Genomic DNA, 20,045 nt, shown 5'->3' on the forward strand with positions numbered 1-20,045 from the left:
GTGAATTGAGCAGACAAAAGAGTTTGACTGTTTCCAAGGTCACATATATTACCATCTCTGAATTACCAAATGAATTAAGTGTGCGATTGCCCTCTTCACCCAGTTTGTGCTTTCTTTTACATCCTAAAATACAGTTTAGCATTATAAATATGCCTCTAATACTGGTGAGGGTTGTCCTGCGTGGGGAAAAGATCAGCCTACTTGTATTGTAGGTTTGCATTGTGTTGATGGAGCTTTAGTGGAAAACTTGAGAAGAGAGAAGGCCAAACTGCTCTTCGCCCTTGTTGGCAAAAAAAATAAAGAGAAATGGCTTGTTGTTGTAGCGAAGTCACCCAGAGAGTTAAGAGTAAGAGACCGAATAAAAGAGGTAAATAGGTGAGAGCCAGAGTCCGAGCGAGGAGGGAGGTCGAGGTTTTTCTCAGCGAATATGCTCTGCACTTCGCCTTCAACTCCTACTCTCGTCCCTCGATCCCCCCGCTATCCCGCATCCCGCTCTCAGGGAATCCCTTCAATCACCTTTCTACTTCTCGCATTCAGTGTAAATTCTTTTTTGCATTTTGCGTGTTGCCATTAACCTTTGCTTCCGCCTCCACAAAAGTTGGTCTTTTTCACTTACAACAGCATTCGTCTGATTTTAATATTCAGTGGCAAGCCAATTCTTTTTTTTAATCATAATTACTAGAATACCAAATAGCACTCACTAGGGTGCAGAACCCCGTCTAGACTGAACTGTTAAGTAAAGTGGAAAACTATTTAATTATAGTAATAGTGTTATTTTTTTTCAACCACATTGTGGTGAGTGGCAGTTTCTGCAATCAGAAGCAAGCAGTAGATGGAAATGAGTGGTCGTTATTGTGAAGCCACACACAAACACAAAAGACAGAAGGGGAAATAGCCATGAAGTGCTATATTTTTTGTTCATTCGACTGTGCTAATTAGGGCAGCCTGTGGCTACCATTTTGTATTCTGTGGCATGGTGGAATGGTTTCATCGAGGTGACTAATGAATTGAATTAATTCGTCCTCATTCTGGGTGGGTTTGCACTACATGAATGTATTCCTACCAAGCAACCAACCCAAACACACAAGGCTCCCAACCCAAACAATAGTGATCCTACCCAAAATGGACCTCGATTACATCAGTCATTTTAGAGGATCAATTCAAACCGGTTTACCATCGATAGATAATAAGTGATGCCTTTGAATTTGGCCTTACTGTGACCCTTATTGTCTTTAAAATCCTCCACTAAGACCATGTGTATAATTTTTAATATCTCAACATATAGCTTAATGCTTGTATATAATTCGCTTGAATTAGGGGAACAACAGCATAGCTTTAGGTGGGTAACTCAATGTCAAATATCTGCAACACACCCAGGAAGCACTATGTCGTTTGATTTTCATAGTACAAGCAAGAGTTGCTAATGAAAATGCTGTGACCATCATTGTCGGAAGATAGTCCACCTTAACTTAACGAATGGGTTTCTGCAAAATGTCCGTGGGAACATGTCGCTCACTCTATCAGTGGATCACAGCAGAGACATGTCCGATCCGATGGCGAGGCTAACTAATCTCATCTCTTCACTTAATTTCCTTCTGGGAAAAAAACACCAAAGCTGCCAGCTTGCTCTCCATTCCACAAAGTTCTCATGGAATGAAAGTCTTGTGCAAATTACGTGACATTACATTTATCTCAGCCACAGTGTCTCTTATTCATGTTGACAAATCAATTTGGGTACCCCCCCCCCCCCTCTATACTTATTTAACTCAGCATTGCTTAAAATAAGTGAGGCCGAGCTGCTTGCGGGCGTTCCATTTGTCTTTTCTCTTTACAGCCCTGTGGTCGCCGCATAAATAACCAGCTTGTGATGCCGGCAGTTTCTCTCCAGTGAAATTCATATTTCCTGCAAGCTCTAATGTTACATTATATGATTAAAGATGGATGGAGAGAGGCCAGAAAAAAACAGCCTTACTTTAAAACACTTCTTTAAAATGTAGATGGTATTCAATTTATTTACAATGCTGTTATGATTGAAAGTGATAGGTTTTATTTGGTTCAACGTATGATAGGAAACAGGCTGGGCACACACATTTGTTTAGCTGGGCACAATTAAGGAAGCATCTTCTCAATATTTATCCATCTTCCAATAACATCAAAACTAACATACCATAGGGGACCTTAAACAATATCAGCCTGCGTACCAACCATAACTGTTTGGACTGCGAAGGTAATTTGTTATATCCACTTACAGTACAGGCTTGTCTGGCAGATTGTGATTTCTTGCAGGAGCAATGTTGACACTGTTTGGGAAATATTGCAAATAATTCAAAGCTAAAGTTTGTCTTTGCGTGGTTTCCTGTCAGGAAGTATACGCTGCGAGGATAAAGGATAAATAAATGAATGTACAAAAACTGTCTCAGAATGGAACAAAGTCATAAAAACAAACTCAGCATTTCATAGGCAAGTTAGACTACACTTTGCAAGTTTTGTATGGCCCTTGCAGTCTCTCTTTCTTTTTTTCCCCCTCTCACCTTAAGTGGAGTTGAGTTTCGGAGTGGGTCCTTTCAGTCTTAGACAAATACAATCTTGCGATAACCTTGACGCGCAGTGCCGACAAGCCAAGTCAGCTCCTTGCCTCGGCCTACCCCCAAATTTTTTTTGGAATCGTCAAATCGCCGGGAATTTTAATGCACCAGCTGAATGTCACAAGACCTCGAGAGTGTAGAATTCATTTAGGAACTGCTAACAGGATCCAGCTGCCGCTTCTGGTGTGGAGCAGTGTGAAGGATCGATTTCCAACCATCACAGTTTATACAAACGTGCTTCCGTACTGTATACGTTTTGCTGCCAGGCAGTCGGAATTGTGTGGACTCATGAAGAATTTCTTTTTTTCCCTCTTTACCCTCTCTTCAACACTGACCTAGCACAAGCCACAAGTCTAGTTGATTGTCAGAACATGTTCCTAATTCATCTCTCTCCTTGCAGTAACTGACCATATTCGGTCTTAATGCAGCACCCTGTGCAACTCTTGTGTTTTTCTTGTCTACCCAGCTTCCCCCCCCCGCAGCCCCACACATCCGTCCGAGTTAATTCCTTTTGTGTTGCACCGTGCACAAATGCAACATTTCTGTGTGCAACCGTGTGAGGAATTTGTTATTTGCTGTGAACACAGCTCATAATGGAACATTGAAATCAGAACCCCCACCCTCCAGGCTTCAGCACATGGTCTGCCCCGCCCGCCTCCGATGATTACACCTCTGCCTCCAGGGCCCCAACCACCATGCACTGACAAGAATGCCATTGATCCACCCGAAAATAATAAAATAAATTAATTTTGTCTTCTTGCAGCTGTAAATTGGTCCCGGTCTTTTGATCTCATTCAATGAAAGGACTTTGGAAAAAGAGCCTTAATGTTCTGGAAAACTGATTTTACTTTTTCTTTTTGCTCACTAGTGCACCATATGTCAGTGTGTCTGAGTTAAATGTTAGGTCTTGTGTGGGCGGAATTCATCTTTCCACACTTTCACATACACACATGAACTTGATGTGCATTTTTGTCTCGACTATGCCTTAGAGTGCATGGATACGTTGGCGTCCGAGCTAATGATTTCAACATTAGCTCATCGGACTGGGAGACACCATCATATATGTCAACGTGGTAAATTATAAGAAAGGCTAATGTTACATTTAAGACTCTTTACCCTGAGATATGTCCACTCAAAATGATACACATCGAGCTGAGTTTAGTTGATTTTCTGCAAAAGTCACGCGGAGCGTAGTCCAATCCTGTAAATTCGGTCACTGCACTCCTCAAATCGACACAGGTTGTTTTATCTCTCCATGTGTGTGTTAAAGAAATATATCAAACTGTATCACAGCATCTGAAAACAATTTTTGGCATAAAACCTCTCTGTGCAAAATTGTAACTACGTGGTCAAAGAAAGTTCACTTTACTCCTAAAAGCAATCGCTGTGCTGCATGTCAAGGTTACATGCACAAATGGCAGATGGACTATTTTAATTTCAAACAGCACTAGATTCACACAGTCCAGATATTTTGTTCCACTAAAGACTTTTGTCTATTTCTTTTGTAAATCCACCTTCAGATGGTGATTGGACAAACATTATGTCCTTAATATTGATTAGAAGCCAATCAGATCAAGATATAGAATAGTAACACAGTGCAAACTTGACAAGCAGTCAGTGTATCTCTGAAGTCAATCACTATCACATCCATCAAGAAAAGCCATTAGTGCATTTATTTGCTCTTCATCTGGCATTTAAACGAGTTAAGATTTTGTTTAAAACAAAGTTGTCGTGATGGTGAAGGTTTGACTCCTGTAACTGCAAATTATATTTCATTTGTTACCTATGGGGAAAATCATTTTTGAAATCCAATCAAAGTCAGGGTCAAACAAACCTCCTTGAACAGACAGATGTTCGACTTGTGAGTGTCCAATGTAAATGATTTGCATTAAGTTCCATTTTGGTGCTACAAGGTCGAAACTGTATATGAGTTCCTGTTTTTGCTAACAGACTATTCTGGCTATCCTCGGAACATTTGGAGCCTTCATTGTCTGGTGATGTATCACTTCTGGGGATTTTGATCTCATTCAGCTTCATTGGAATGTTTTCATATGAAATGTTTTCGCAGCTTGCACATCTATGTACCGTACTTATTTTTTTCCCATATCATCATCTTTCCCTCTTCTGTCCGCTTCTTCTCATCCCCTTCTTTTGCTTGTCAACTTTCACTCCTCTATTCTCTCTCATTCTTTTAACGTTATTTTAATTATTTTCTTTCTCACCTATACAACCCACCACCCCTCACCTGTTTTCCACTACTTCATTAGAGTGAAAACAAATGGGAAGCCCAGGTTGGAAAACAGAAGGGAGCAAACTCGCAGAGTCGGCATGAATGTGGACTAGTAAAATAATGACACTGACTAGTGCTGGGCCCATCAGGGACGATACTATGAGTTGTCACTTTAATGGGGCTGATGAAGGAGGGTGATACGAAGTCAAATGAGGGGGCAAAGGAAGTAGGTAAAAGACAGAAATGAAAAGAAAGTACAATGAAGTAAAATAGTTTTCCGTAAGCAGTTTGGAAGTATGCTGCCATTACCTGAATGGAGGCGGAGCAGTGTTTTGGGAACAGGTATGAGCATATCTGCCCTCCATTCCTTTCCCAGATGGGGAAACCAGACAGACCTTGTTAAAAGAGCAGACATCCCAATCAATATGGTTGTTTCAGTGGAGCATCCAGCTGCCAGGGACTCCACACAGATAGGCACGGCATAGCAATTTGCAGACATAAACAAGGGCCTAATTGTTCGGGGCCTGGAGGTTTGTAGTTTGGAAAACAAAGATGAAGCATTGTGAAGAGTTAGAAGCCATTTCAACTCTCGTTTAGGAAATGAGAGTTAGGTGAAACTTTCTTTGATGAGTGTTGTTATTGTGAACAGCAGGGGTTTATTAGGGCTTGTGAAACGAAGGGAATTAGAGCAAAGGTAGTGAATGCAGGAAAAAGGCTCTTCGGGTTCCTATTTCCCATTCTTTCGGCAGACCTTTCTTATGTTCACAGTTTGAAGTGGTCATTTGCCATTTATGATTTGCAGCGTAATCTTTGGGTTTCATCCTGCACAGAGGAACTGTATTGATTGTCGGTCTTAACTGAAGCCTCCTCCTGATCATCCATTCATCTTGTTTCTAAAGGGCAACTGCGGGGGGGGGGTGAAAATAAAGTCAGACGGAGTTCACAGGAAATCTCCAATTTGCCCTTCAACAAATAACGACCAGAACCTCTCCTGACCCACATGCACACCTGTGTAATACCTACACTGCATTTCTCCCTTAGCTTACCCAAGGACAACCAAGGTTGTTGGGATTTTGGCTCCTGTGTACATCATTTATTTATTCAATAAAGCTCTTTCTTTCTCCAGCACCTCATTTTCTTCTTCATCCATTGCTGTATACGCATCTCCACAGAGGCCAACATAATCTCATGGAGTCATGGCCAGAAAGGAGACACGGCTCAGGGTGGTTAGGATTCTTGCCCGTCTCGATTGGGTTCGGGACAATAACTGAAGTTTGCCTTGTTTCAGACGAGAGGCAGCAGGCAACAGTAGACTATGAACATTGTGTCCTACTGCGCTGGTGATGAATGAGCTTTTTAATGCTGATGGTCAAAACAGTCCACCTCTGGAAAGAGTCTCCGTACATATTTCTTTCATCCAGGGGGGCTTCGAGAAACCTTTGGGGCAAGCATCTTGTCAGCCTTTGTTTGATTTCTTGCATTATGGATGGCTGTCTAGTGGGGTAAACAACAATGTGTGTGCAAAAAAAGTTATGATATGACCCATGATTACTCCGCTAACATACGGAAAAAGGAACAACTTAACCCAAAAGCTCAAGGTCAGAACATAAAGCTCTTTGAACGTGAGCGGGAATGCACAACTTGAGCTCTTTTTTTTGTTTTTGTTTTTGTTTGATCATCTCGCATTCATCAGGAGGACTCATCAAAATATTGACACAATAATGACCTTGTTTTAACTTTGATTCAATCTTATCAGAGCTGTCCTCACTCTAAAGAGACACCATGAATTTTTTATAATGGCGTCTCTTTGTATGGTGAGGGTCGATTTGTCCTTGTTCTTTATTTACTGTGGAGAACGAGCCATACCTTCGGGGGAATTAAACAGTAGTTCTGTTGTGATTGTCTTTAAGAAATTCCATTTGTTTCCGACCCCAGTAAACCTCCATGGATTTTTGTTGCTCGAGCACCATATTTTGTTCTTAGTTTTCGGCATTCAACAGGCAGGTTATGACATTGTTGTACTGCCAATCACAGCAGTTTGTAAGGAATACATGTGGCAAAACCAAAAACTGTCATGTCTGACCACACCTTCCCGTTTCTCTGGTTTTAATGTTTCTGTCAACATAGATCTTATACGCTTAGTTATACTTCACATACAATTTCATATGTCTAGATGTATTATAGCATAGTCATAAGCCCCCAAATTTTGTTATGAAATGTTGAGCACAGTTGAAACAAGTCTTGGTCAAAACGAACTCAAAGTCAATATGTATAAATGGGATCTGACAGCAATCAACTGGTTGGTTTTGGTTAATAGAAGCCAAATGGACATACCACAAACTCTTCTTTGTCATACATGACATCATACAGGCATATGTAAAAAAAAAATGATTTGTCTTGATTTTAACGTGTCCTTTGGACTAATGGTATCTTTAGAGGAGAATGATTTTTTTTTCCTTTGTCTCTTTGAATATTTAGGCTTACAGACGACAAGCATTTTCTACATCAAACCAAAGGCTGGCAATGACGTCTTCTTACATCTCGTTATTTGTTTGTGGGAAGCTGTGTCGCTGTGGGAACGCATAACTCTCCCCATTGGGTTCTGTGTGAAAGACAGACAAATAATGCAGTCTGTTATGCAGCAATTTTGCAGGAACTATGTGAAAGAGACTGGTTTTAATCCTCAAGAGTTATGGCATGTTTTTTTTGAGAGGGCCAATTTAATGAGGGATTGGACCTTGCTTTAGTCACATTCCTTTTGTTACGTTTCTCACGTGTGACGGAGTAGTGGGTTTACAAACCTGTGCTTGCAGAAGCTCTTTCTTCCACCCCGGTCAGCTGAGCCCTTTGTTGCTGTTTTTTTGGTTCAGCTGCTGTCTGATATTGTGCATGGCTAAGGGTGTGAGTGGTACCAGATCCTGGTGATCCCAAGCACCACCTGACATGCTTTTTAACAGCACATTCACAGTCATTCTTGTGAGGGTCTCTCAGCCTTCTGAGACAAAATCAAAATGGTGGAGTTGAGGCTTTACTAACCAGCCTCCATGCCACCAAACCGATAGTTAATATATCCAGAGGTGGGCAGTAACGTGCGACATTTACTCCATTACATTTACTCATGTATAACATTTTGGATACATTGTACTTATGAGAGTAGTTTCAATGAACCATACTTTTACCTGAGTATTGATGTGAAAAAGAATCTATACTTTTACTCCATTACAATGATCGACATGCCACTTCCTACTTTTATTTATCCATGAGTGCGTGTGCGATCTATTTTTAGACTTCATCATCGACTTCCGCATAGGGCGCCGTTGCGGCCAATCCAAATTGATCACGAGTATTTGACTCCAATTCACCAATCAGACGACACAGGACAGTCACATGACCGCAGACAAAACCTTCGTGGGCCAATCAAAGTGACTCATTTTAGGGGGGGGGGGGGGGGGCAGCCGTGCGAGTGTTTACTTTACAGACTCCGAAAAACAACAACTTTGTCATGCAGCTCTACAATTGTGACTGCACAAACTCGAATATTTCAGCCCACTTCTAACTTGAGCAAACACCTTGCATCACACCAGATTCTCTCTCTCTCTCTCTCACTCCCTTGCTCGCATGCACACGCGCGCGCGCGCACACACACACACACTATCAATAAGTCTGGTCAGCAAACAGCTTCTTCATGAAGTCATTAAAGTGAATAAAGAAAATACTGTTTCTGTAGGGCCCATTGCATGTGTTCTTGGTTTTGGGGCAGTTTAAAATTGAAATATATTATTATTTTGACGTTCATGCTCAAATTTTTTTTTTCTTTTTAAATCAGATATTACTCACGTGTTACTCTTGAGTATATTTTTGACTGAGTACTTTCTTACTCTTACTCAAGTAAATATTTGGAGGACTACCTTTTACTTTTACTTGTCATATTATTCTAAAGTAACAGTACTCTTACTGAAGTACACTATTTGGCTACTCTCCCCACCTCTGAATTGCTGAACTGAATTGAAGAACTGCTTAAATTTGTGGTAGCATTATTGTTGATCTTTAAATGGTTTTCGATCCACCCCCTCTTTCCTTATGTAAAACAAAGAACTATCTTTTCTTTTGTACAATCACTGATTTAGACTTCAACCTTTGTTGCAGTCTTTAAACTGCTTTTCCTCTGAGCAGTTTAAAGAAAGCTATGAATTTGACCCGTTTAAAGCCAGACAGACAGCGAAGACCTGATGCACAATCGGCTGTCTAAACTGGCTTTTTAAACATTTAGCCCAAATGTATTTACTGGTTGACTAATGCAGTCTGTGCATTGAAGTAGGCAGGGGCTAGGGGGTAATTGTCTCTCTTTATTTGTTCGGGGCTAGCAATAGCTGCCAGGTGGTTAAGGATGATGAACTGAAACAAATAAAAGTATGATGAATGATGAAATAAGAACAATATAACTTTGGCATTAGGTTCGGTGACTGACACACTTTGCTTAGCGTCAGCATGGGCTTTGCACTTCATTTCAAATCAGATCTACCTCGTTTTATGCAATAGAGATGCAGTCTGAACCTGCTCTAAATGAGAACAAAATTGGGAACATGATAACACCGTGCTAGTGGAAGTGTGACCTTAATAAGATATATAAGCCCATCTTCTATGCATGCTTGACATTTTATTACATTATTGCATTTATAAACATTTTATTATTGGTGGTTTTATCTGAACTGACCATTCATTATCGTTGAGGCTCTTCTCAGCACAATGAAAGATCTGCTGCAATGAGGAGCCTAATTGAAAACATCATGGCTTCAGTTAAAGCAGAGGCCTTGACACTGAGGTAGCATCCAAATTCTGATCCCTGGATGTGGTCTAAGCTTGTGATTGACCCTTTAACCTGCGACAGAAACTAGTGACGGCTGTAATTGTTCATTCAAAACAAAGTAGCCCTGAATACTTATGTAAAGGAGGCCATCTTCTCTACTGCTGCCGGGGAAAATGTGCTCTTGTAATTCAGGTTCAACCCAAAAGCCAATTTTGCAACAAGGGGCAATAATATAATTGAAGCACACCGATATCAATAGCAACTGCACAGCTGTTTCCACTACATGGGCCTATTTTTGTTCTCATAATACAATAACCATTTAGAACAGTTCCATTTTTGCCTGAAATGTTTCTCTTTAGATAAATGCTGTGTAGTTTACCACAGCCTTGTGTAACATAAAGTAGCAAAGACAACTGCTCAATGCAAACGATGAAAACAAACAAGGCAATATAAGCTGGGAAGCCGCTTTTCACCTCCTCACTCATTATGTAACGCGGAATTCTGGACTAAACTCTCCTTCTCACCTCATTCAATTTTGCAGCATTGCTCGGAGCACTGGGAGGGTGGCTAATATGATATGCAACTTTGTGTTTGTGTATCCGATTATCGATTTAGGGCCCCTTTCTTCTTTTTCCCTGAGAATGTAATCCGCTGCACCCATTAGTCAGCTTTATGACACGTTTTACTGCAGCAGCCATCTGGGCAGCATCCGGTGTTTCTGTTAAATGTAGATTTTGGAGTGCATCTACATCAGGAAGAGTCTTAAAAGAGTTATATTGCGAGCGAAGAGATTGCCTATGGGCAGAGGTCAGATCAGAAAGGAGGCATCCATCACCTTGAAAGATGAAGGTGCGCTTTTCACATACCAGACCGTGACCAGTCTTTTTGTTCCATTCCCATCTTGTAAACTCTGACATCGCATTACCCATCAGTACGCATTACGCCGCACTCAGATCTACATTCTGCATCTTTGAAGTTAAAATGGGGGGAAAATATCATAAGTATAGGCCTCGCTCCAGATAGCTGTGGCTGTGCTCCCAGATGCCTGAGAAGGGTTCTGCTGTATCATGTGTCTTTCCTTCAGACTTGGCAGCAGCTTTTGAAAGGACTATGTACAGGATGGGATCAGAAAAAAAATCCCCGTCAGAGACATGCACCAGAGACCCCTATTACTTTGGTTTTGGGCTTAAAGTTGCCAAGCAACAAAATATCACTGAGAGCACTTTTGCCCGGTAACCAAATTGAAAAAAAATCAGCTGAGCCATCGTGTGCAAAGCAAGTCCGTGCAAGACGACGCCAGCTGCTGCCATACATAACCATCTGTATTTTAAAAAAAATAACCTTTACATCTCAACATTATTAGCTTTGGACTGCAAATACCAGGCGTCAGATCTGTTTCTGCCATTTATTAATATCCAGCCATTTAACGTTTCAAATGGCTTTAGATATTTATTGACTTCAATATTCAATTCGTTATTATTGGGCTGTTGTGTTTATGTTTGATTTTAGGTCTCTATAAGATAGTTTCTAAAAGTGTAAATCACAGGTCTCAAACACATGGCCCGGGGGCCAGAACCGGCCCGCCACATCATTTTATGTGGCCCGCGAAAGCATTCATGTGCGTCCACTTCATGTCTGTTGCTAAAATACCAAAATTGTAGATTGTCTTCACTTTTAATAATTTTGAGATATTGCATGCATTTTTTTCCTTAGCAATCCCCCTTTGAAAATAAATGTAATAATAATTGAACAAGCAATTTTTTTAAGGGCTTCTGATTTCAAAACTTCAAAGCTATCCATTAATTTGGTTTGTACATATAATAATATTAGCTGATCGTACATTTATATGGGTTCACAGTTTGATACCACTTTTTTTTAGACCAATACTAGTACGAGTATTCACGCATGAGTACTCACCGATACCTAGTACTGATACCACTAGTACTTTTGATACATCAAATTTCAATTAATGACAGATAATTGTGAAGAAAGACCTTTTTCTTACTGACGCACATGATGATTCACCAATGTGTCAAACAGCAGTGTAACAACCACTACTGGCGAGGTGGACTTACTCATTGTCAATTTTTTCTTTTGGCAATATAGTGTAACTTTTGTTTTGAGTCAATAATAATAATAACCATTCTTAATTTATAGGTGCCTCAAGGTCACCGTACAAACATAGTTAAAAGAAATCCAATAAAAATAACAAAACTTAAAACATCAATTAAAATGGCAAATGATATGGGAAGTGTTAAAGTGAATAGGCAGTTTGGAATAGGTATGTCTTGGAGTTTGGATATGAAGAGGGTTAATGAGTCTAAGGAGTGCGATCACGAATGGAACGAATTAAATAGTAAGTCAAGGCACCAATGTAATTCATTATTTTTATTTTATAAAAATACTTATTATACTCTCATTGTTATTTTTAGTGGCATTGTGAACTTGAAAAAAGCTTTAATATAAAACTGACTGAAAAAGTCAACAGTAGAACTTGGCATTTATTGTTCCATGAATAATATTTCAACTTAACTATACAGACATGGTAAATAAAATGTTTAAATATATATATTACAAAAGCGTCAGCTTTGGTCATAATAAGAGGTTCAGATGGGAGTCACTAATGTGTGACATAATTACATTTTAAGACCTGTTTTTAACATGATTGCTCTTTCATCAACATTTCACAATTTACAAAGATACCATCCGGCTGCGAGTCCACATTTAACGTCTGCGTAAGCAGCAATTAGTGAAACAATTCTGAATTTTGATTGGGAGACATTTAGTTGGAGTCATGTTTGCGATGAACATTAATGAATGTTATGGCCTCCCATCAATTTGTCATCTATTCTTAAGATGTGCTGTAATTGTAATTAAGCTCTGATGAACAAGCCGGGGAGGGTTTTCACGAATATAGTGTAATATGTTATGAAGGCAATCAGGGCTTTGTCATGTGAGCTGCTAATGAGCCTCAGCCAATTGTCATAATAAACGAAACCTCTTTGGCTGGTGTTAAAATTCCGCCTTTCGTCTCACTTGTTTCTTTTTCCGTCTCTCCATGACTGCGGCATAATAAAGACAGTTGCTGTATTTGATTAATGGGATCCAAGTGGCTACACATCAGTGACAAGCTCAGTGAAAATTCAAGACACCCAGACCCGTGTCCAAAAGTTAGAAAGAAAAGCCTTAATTATTCATTGTTGAAATGTACTTATGTTATCCTTTATTCAGTTTTTCCCACACATATGACACATGATAAATGACATCTTCTGTCTTGAAAATCAATAAGGATCTGGTTTTGATAAAAGTTGGACCATCAGCGAAAAACGTTAAATGTAACCTTCGGTGATCATGGTCTAATATTACTCAGAAGCAATAGGAATTCTGGTATAAAAAGTGTTTAAAATCACAATGCAGAATTAATAGCTTTAAATAAAGACCTTTATTTCCAAACATCTGCTCAAAATATTATATTCCTAATCCAAGGTTGTCAATATTTTGTTCATGACCTCATCAGCACGTAGTGTGTTGTTGCTCATCTCCTATACAAAGTGAATGGACCAGGCAGTACAGTTCTGGCAGGGAATGCAGAAATACATCATAAAGGTTTATTTTGAGCGTGAGCATTTTCATGTAAATATGTCATATACCAAGTTGCTTGAAATTTAATTTAAAATTGCTTGCATGACTTTGGAAATGGTGTCCAAACACTGCTGACAGAAGACAGAACAGAATGTATGCAGCTGTCATTGTTTTTGGCATGTATTTTTTAACATTCAGTGCCTCTAATATAAAGACAATGGAGAGAAATAATAGCACATGACCCTTGACGTGTTGATTGTTCCTGTCCGTCTGTTAATTCTCTTGTGTGTCGATATCATGACCCAAATATGGTACGGTGGCACCTTGACTTAAGAGTGCCCCAACTTTTTCAAGTTGTGTTGCGAGCCATGGCTGTCACCGATCTGTGGATTTTCGCTATCTGTGGTCCAGCCCGGGCCCTATCTCCCCGCGAATACCGGGAGTCCACTGTAGTTCTGATTAAATGAATACAGCCATAACATTAGGTTGACCCAGCAAGTTTTCACTGTGAGCTTTTATGGCGGTGGGAAAGTGTCCAACACATTGTGCGATGCTTTTTTAACAACGAAAGACTGTGTGCTCAACATGTGTGTGAGTGTTTATACATAATTTCCCCTGGAAAGTGTCTCGCTCGCGCGTGGGCAGGGGTTGGTTCTGGGTGGGTTACGGCTAACCCCTCGAGGTCTCCGGGGTTACAGGGCCTCTGCTCTTTGTCAGCTTTCCTCCCTCTCGACGATGTTCTGACTTGCTCATATATGATGTGCTGATTTTTAGCTAGTGAGAGAATGAAGGCTTCATTAGAAGCATACTACGAAACAGTTTACTGCACAGTGTGTAACTGGGTCTCAAATCGTCTTAAAAATATCTCATTCTCAAGCAACTACTAGTCGTATTCACCATCCAGCCACTTAGGTATACATAGCAGTTCAATTGCATGTACTGTATATGTTCATTAGGATGGTGTAGAATTGTTCAGTTTCATACTGGGAGCCGTTTCTAACGTTTCACCGCTAAGACCTCTCAGTATAATGCAGTTCAATTGTACACCAATAAAACCACAAACACAATATACATATCATTACTTAATACATCTCTGACTGTCTTTTTTTAAAGTTATTATTAATATACCGTTTTTATTTATTCCACAACTCATTTCTGTATGTGGAGGGGTGGGGCATTAACCAAAGAGGAAGTGCTTCAAATCTGGCCTTTCTGTTAACATTTTACATAAGAATTGGATTCAATTCCCTTTCACAAATACAACCCCAATTCCAATGAAGTTGGGACGTTGTGTTAAAAACAAATAAAAACAGAATACAATGATTTGCAAATCATCTTCAACCTATATTTAATTGAATACACTACAAAGACAATATATTTAATGTTCAAACTGATAAAATTTATTGTTTTTAGCAAATAATCATTAACTTAGAATTTTATGGCTGCAACACGTTCCAAAAAAGCTGGGACAGGTGGCAAAAAAGACTGAGAAAGTGGAGGAATGCTCATCAAACACCTGTTTGGAACATCCCACAGGTGAACAGGCTAATTGGGAACAGGTGGGTGCCATGATTCCCTGAATTGCTCAGTCATTCACGAGCAAAGATGGGGTGAGGTTCACCTCTTTGTTAACAAGTGCGTGAGAAAATAGTCGAACATTTTAGGACAATGTTTCTCAGCATACAATTGCAAGGAATTTCGGTATTTCATCATCTATAGTCCATAATATCATCAAAAGGTTCAGAGAATCTGCATGTCATCCCTGCATGTAAGCGGCAAGGCCGAAACCAACATTGAATGCCCGTGACCTTCGATCCCTCAGGCGGCACTTCATCAAAAACCGACATCAATGTGTAAAGGATATCACCACATGGGCTCAGGAACACTTCAGAAAACCAATCTCAGTAAATACAATTCGGCGCTACATCCGTAAGTGCAACTTGAAACTCTACTATGCAAAGCAAAAGCCATTTATCAACAACACCCAGAAACGCCGCCAGCTTCTCTGGACCCGAGCTCATCTAAGATGGACTGATACAAAGTGGAAAAGTATTCTGTGGTCCGACGAGTCCACATTTCAAATTGTTTTTGGAAATTGTGGACGTCGTGTCCTCCGGGCCAAAGAGGAAAAAAAACATCCGGACTGTTATGGACGCAAAGTTCAAAAGCCAGCATCTGTGATGGCATGGGGCTGTGTTAGTGCCAATGGCATGGGTAACCTACACATCTGTGAAGGCAGCATTAATGCTGAAAGGTACATCAAGGTTTTGGAGAAACATATGCTGCCATCCAAGCAACGTCTTTTTCATGGATGACCCTGGTTATTTCAGCAAGACAATGCCAAACCACAATCTCCACGTGTTACAACAGCTTGGCTTTGTAGTAAAAGAGTGCGGGTACTAGACTGGCCTGCCTGGAGTTCAGACCTGTCTCCCATTGAAAATGTGTGGCGCATTATGAAGCGTAAAATACAACTACGGAGACCCCGAACGGTTGAACAGCTGAAGCTGTACATCAAGCAAGAATGGGAAAAAATTCCACCTACAAAGCTTCAACAATTAGTGTCCCAAACGTTTATTGAATGTTATTAAAAGAAAAGGTGATGTAACACAGTGATAAACATGACCCTGTCCCAGCTTTTTTGGAACATGTTGCAGCCATAAAATTCCAAGTTAATGATTATTTGCTAAAAACAATAAAATTCATCAGTTTGAACATTAAATATCTTGTTTGTAGTGTATTCAAATAAATATAGGTTGAACATGATTTGCAAATCATTGTATTCTGTTTTTTATTTATGTTTAACACAACGTCCCAACTTCATTGGAAAAGGGGTTGTACTCTATGTGGAAAATACGACTTGATTTTTGGTGGCATACTTGTTTCCCAATACAAATTCCCAATGATCAATTAATCAACTAATTAGTTATTTAGTTTCACATTTTTCTTTAACATCTCAGTGAATAACGCATTAACTCAATTAAATTAAGAGGTTGGGTATCCATGAAGGTGTCCAATTTGGTGCTGATCCAAATTGGGATTTTTAAAAAATGTTTTTTTTGTTTTTTTTTCTTGTTGGGGTTCTGCACTCTACTGAATGCCCTTATCTTTGTAATAAAAAAATATCTTTGTGGTCTAAAGATTTTTGTTGCCGCTCTCAGATCTCATTACACGGTGCAAGTGTACCCAATAAACTGTCCAAGCAGTGGAAATTTGCAACAATTGCAACAGAATAGAGAAAAGGTCTTCTATTAACTGGATACCAAGAAAAGGACAATAATAAGCTTTGATCATCTACACATTTCTGAATGTAAATGTCATTTCTTATCACTGCTCGTCTTTTTTTTTTAAACTCGAGTCTTCGCTGTGTTTGCAGGTCAACGAGGAGACAGTGGAGAGGCTGGTGGTCCAGTACCCTCACATTGTGTTCAGCACAGTGATGCAGGACTGCAAGAGAACCCTGGAGAGAGCTTATCAGATGGGCTGGAGCCCCAGTGCTTCCAACACCTCCTAGCTGTAGCTGGATGATACACATACACACGTAAACACACGCACACACACACACACACACATTTATGAACAAAAAAGACCATTTTTATCGCAAACATTTACACACGTGCACCATATTGTCAGTTCAGTCCTATTTGCTTTTCATTTACTGTTCAAACATGCATGTGAACACACACACGCACTATGGACTTTTCCTTGAATCAATTCAAGAATTGAATGAAAGCTTACAACGTATCATCATCAATGCAAAAAGCAATGCCCATTTTGTTGAGTCCATCAAGCTCAACTATATTGGCTGGCTTACCGGGCTCAAACAACCCAAGAACCGAACCTTGCACGTTTAAGATTGGGTCGATGAACGATAAAGATGGCGGTCAAGAAAGGAACAATCATCCCGCCAAATATGTTAAGTCGAGTCTACCGATGCGTTCACTTCCTCCGAGGCGACGCCCACTTCAGCGGAGGCCCGGCGGGCCGAGCAAACACGCGGCGGCAGCGAAGACGACGACCACAACAAAAACAACTTCCTCCTCAGACTCCGGGCCTCTTGAGGCTTTTTGACTAGTGCGTGATGTTTATCTTGACTTTTTTTTTGCTCGTGCAGTATCGTGTGAAGGGATTTGTGGATTTCTGTGTGTTTAGATCGTTGTCGAGGCTACATATAAATGTTGTCCTGGTGCGGCACACGCAAGATTGGGTTGTGTCCCAATCCTCCTTCCCTCCCAGGCGATTGAATTGCAGGAAACCAAATTGATTATTTCTCCAAAAGTGCATGGTTAGATCGAGATTGTCATCTGACTTAGTCTGAAAATGATCTCAAATTGGACTGATCCTCTCCGCGTGATGTGGGAACAAAGCTTTTGTTTTATTCACGAGTTGAACAAGAAGAATAAAAGTATTATAGTATCATATTTTAGGATTACGGTGGAATCTCTAAATTCAAACAATCCATTGCAAATCGATCTGGAACCAAGAAACTAATGAAACTTGACTGAATCTGGTCCAGGGTGTGTCAGCATCATAACCTTTATTAACTCTGCAGGCAGTATTCTAATTCTCTGTTTTTAAAAGCAGTTAACCTGTTTTAACTGTAGAAATCAAGAAATAAATGCATTGAGCAGAATAAGTGGTATAGAATAACAAATGGGTAGATGACACCATTGAAACAGGACTTCAGTAAAACTAAGAGGTATCAAAAATAGTCTTTGAAAATAATAATTAATTGATCATAGGGCAACACGATGTGGTGGTGGTTAGTACATCTGCTGCATTGTGCTTGCATCATTCCAAAAACATGCCTGTTAGGGTCATTGAAGACTCAAAATTGTCCATGGCTGACAGCGAGTCCAGGGTCTACACCACCTCTTGCCAAAATTCAGATGGGATAGCTCATCTGCGTCCCTACTGAGGACAATTGCTATAGAAACCGAATGGATGGATAATTGTTTATTTCCCCCATATAGACGTTTAAGTAAATCTAGTCTGATGCCAATTCCAAGTTATCGGTAGAATATAAAACAATAAAACTTAACATTAACTGGTGACAAATGACAGAAGATTACACAGATGAGTTTCCAAAGTACACTTTATTCTGTTGTGGTCGGCAAATTTTACTGAACTGCCAGAAAAAACGTGTGTCCGATTTTCAGAGATAATTCAAATTTTTGGTTCTCTCCTTTATCATCACTATTTCCCTTCGCAATAAAAGCTAAAGTGAAAGCAAACTGCACTTAGGAGTGTGGAATTCTTTAGATGCTCACTGAGCAAAAGTCTAAACGTTGGTCTAATTCTGAATTGTTGGATTTTAGAGATTCTACTATATACACCAAAAGCATCATGAAGGAAATGCCTTAGTAACGAAATGCCAACCAATGAAGTCAGTTGACCCAGAAATGACTCAATGACCTGACCTGATATATTCATGTACATGGAATTTACTTATTAGCGTTATATCGAGTTTGAGCATATACTTATAAGGTTAGCTATGTAGCAATTCAGTGAGGGATTTCCTTTTAGCAATCAAGGAAATAATTGGTAGTGGAGAGTGGATTACTGTTCATCAAACAATTGCAGTGTGGAGTTGAGAGAGCAGACAAGCCGGACATTTTTCCATGGCGGGAACCAGCATTGGCCTCAGTCTCCTCACAAACTCGTCAACAATAGATTCTTTTCTTTTTTGGAGTCTGATAATGTACAGTACAACGTAGTTTGAATACAGCAACACTTTGTACAGCGTAAGAAGATTTCACACACCTAAAAAGTTGATTTTACCCTTGTCAGGATTTGTAGACGTAGCAGACCCAGGGCTGCTCCCTCTGTCTGTTTTTGTTCTTTTGTAATCCACTACCGCACTTTCTCCTTCGCTAGTTGTTGACATACTTGATTCTTGATTTGTTAAGGCAAGCGTAAATGACTGGATTTGCATAAAGATGAATAAAACACTACAACATAAAGCCCCAGCCCACCCATCCCTCTTTCTTTTATGTCCGTGAAATTGAGGTGGCGCAGTATATCTAAAACAGCAGAAAAATGTTTTTCCACTCATTTTTCATAAAGTGGAGACAGTTCCTGGCTGCAGCCTTCCCTTGACTCATTCTTACTTCAATTACATTTTTAGACCATAATGAGCATGATGGTCTACACGGTAACATTAGGATTCAGTGAGAATGCATATGTTCGTGGATAAAATGCTAATGAGGACACCAACATGTTGCCCATCACATACAAAGGTCACTGAATGAACAAATTGGACTCAACAACGTTCTTGTAGCAAAAACAAGGTTCATTTTCTATACAAACATGAGACCTTTTTGGGTTAGGTACCTAGGCATAATTCTTAACCATTAAAAAAACACAGCGGCAAGAGTGGTCCAATATTCAGTCAAATAGCTTCAAATGGAATCTTGTTTTAAGTCACTGACGGTGCTTTTCCGGTGGCTCGGGATCTCCCGGGGGAATGCTAGGCGCTAAGCTAAACAGCTATGAGCTTCGGCTGTCTCGCTAGCGTAGCTAAACACTGTCCTTCCACGGTGCGCATCTGTTCCTCAAAGTCACTAATCGTCGCTTGCATGCCGGCGAATAAGCTACACTTCTGACTCTCATTATAATTGGAGGACGGACGAGGGCTAGCTAAGCATGCGACACACCGAGCTAGAAGAGAATAGCAGAAAACGTGAAATGTAAATTAGCGAAACACCAAAAATAGGTGCTTAGGTGGTACAGTACACTTTTAACAGAAGTCTGGCTGGAACCGAATTACAGGGGAGAGTAAACTAAAAGGTTCTGTTCTGGTTCCGTTTCCACCACAGATGAAGTCCTTGCGGAAATTATG

The 20,045-nt window shown here is 40.0% G+C and overlaps 1 protein-coding gene across 1 annotated transcript in view; it reads left to right on the forward strand.

The window, feature by feature from the left end:
* Positions 1 to 19,173, forward strand: part of fbxl17 (F-box and leucine-rich repeat protein 17) — a 238,433-nt gene extending 219,260 nt beyond the window's left edge. Inside the window, exon 11 of the mRNA XM_061767764.1 lies at positions 16,581 to 19,173. Coding sequence (XP_061623748.1) covers positions 16,581 to 16,718 — 138 coding nt within the window. The 3' untranslated portion in view covers positions 16,719 to 19,173. The remainder of the gene's footprint in view (positions 1 to 16,580) is intronic.
* Positions 19,174 to 20,045: the final 872 nt, after the last annotated feature.

This window comes from Phyllopteryx taeniolatus, chromosome 3 (assembly GCF_024500385.1).
Source record: "Phyllopteryx taeniolatus isolate TA_2022b chromosome 3, UOR_Ptae_1.2, whole genome shotgun sequence".
NCBI lineage: Eukaryota > Metazoa > Chordata > Actinopteri > Syngnathiformes > Syngnathidae > Phyllopteryx > Phyllopteryx taeniolatus.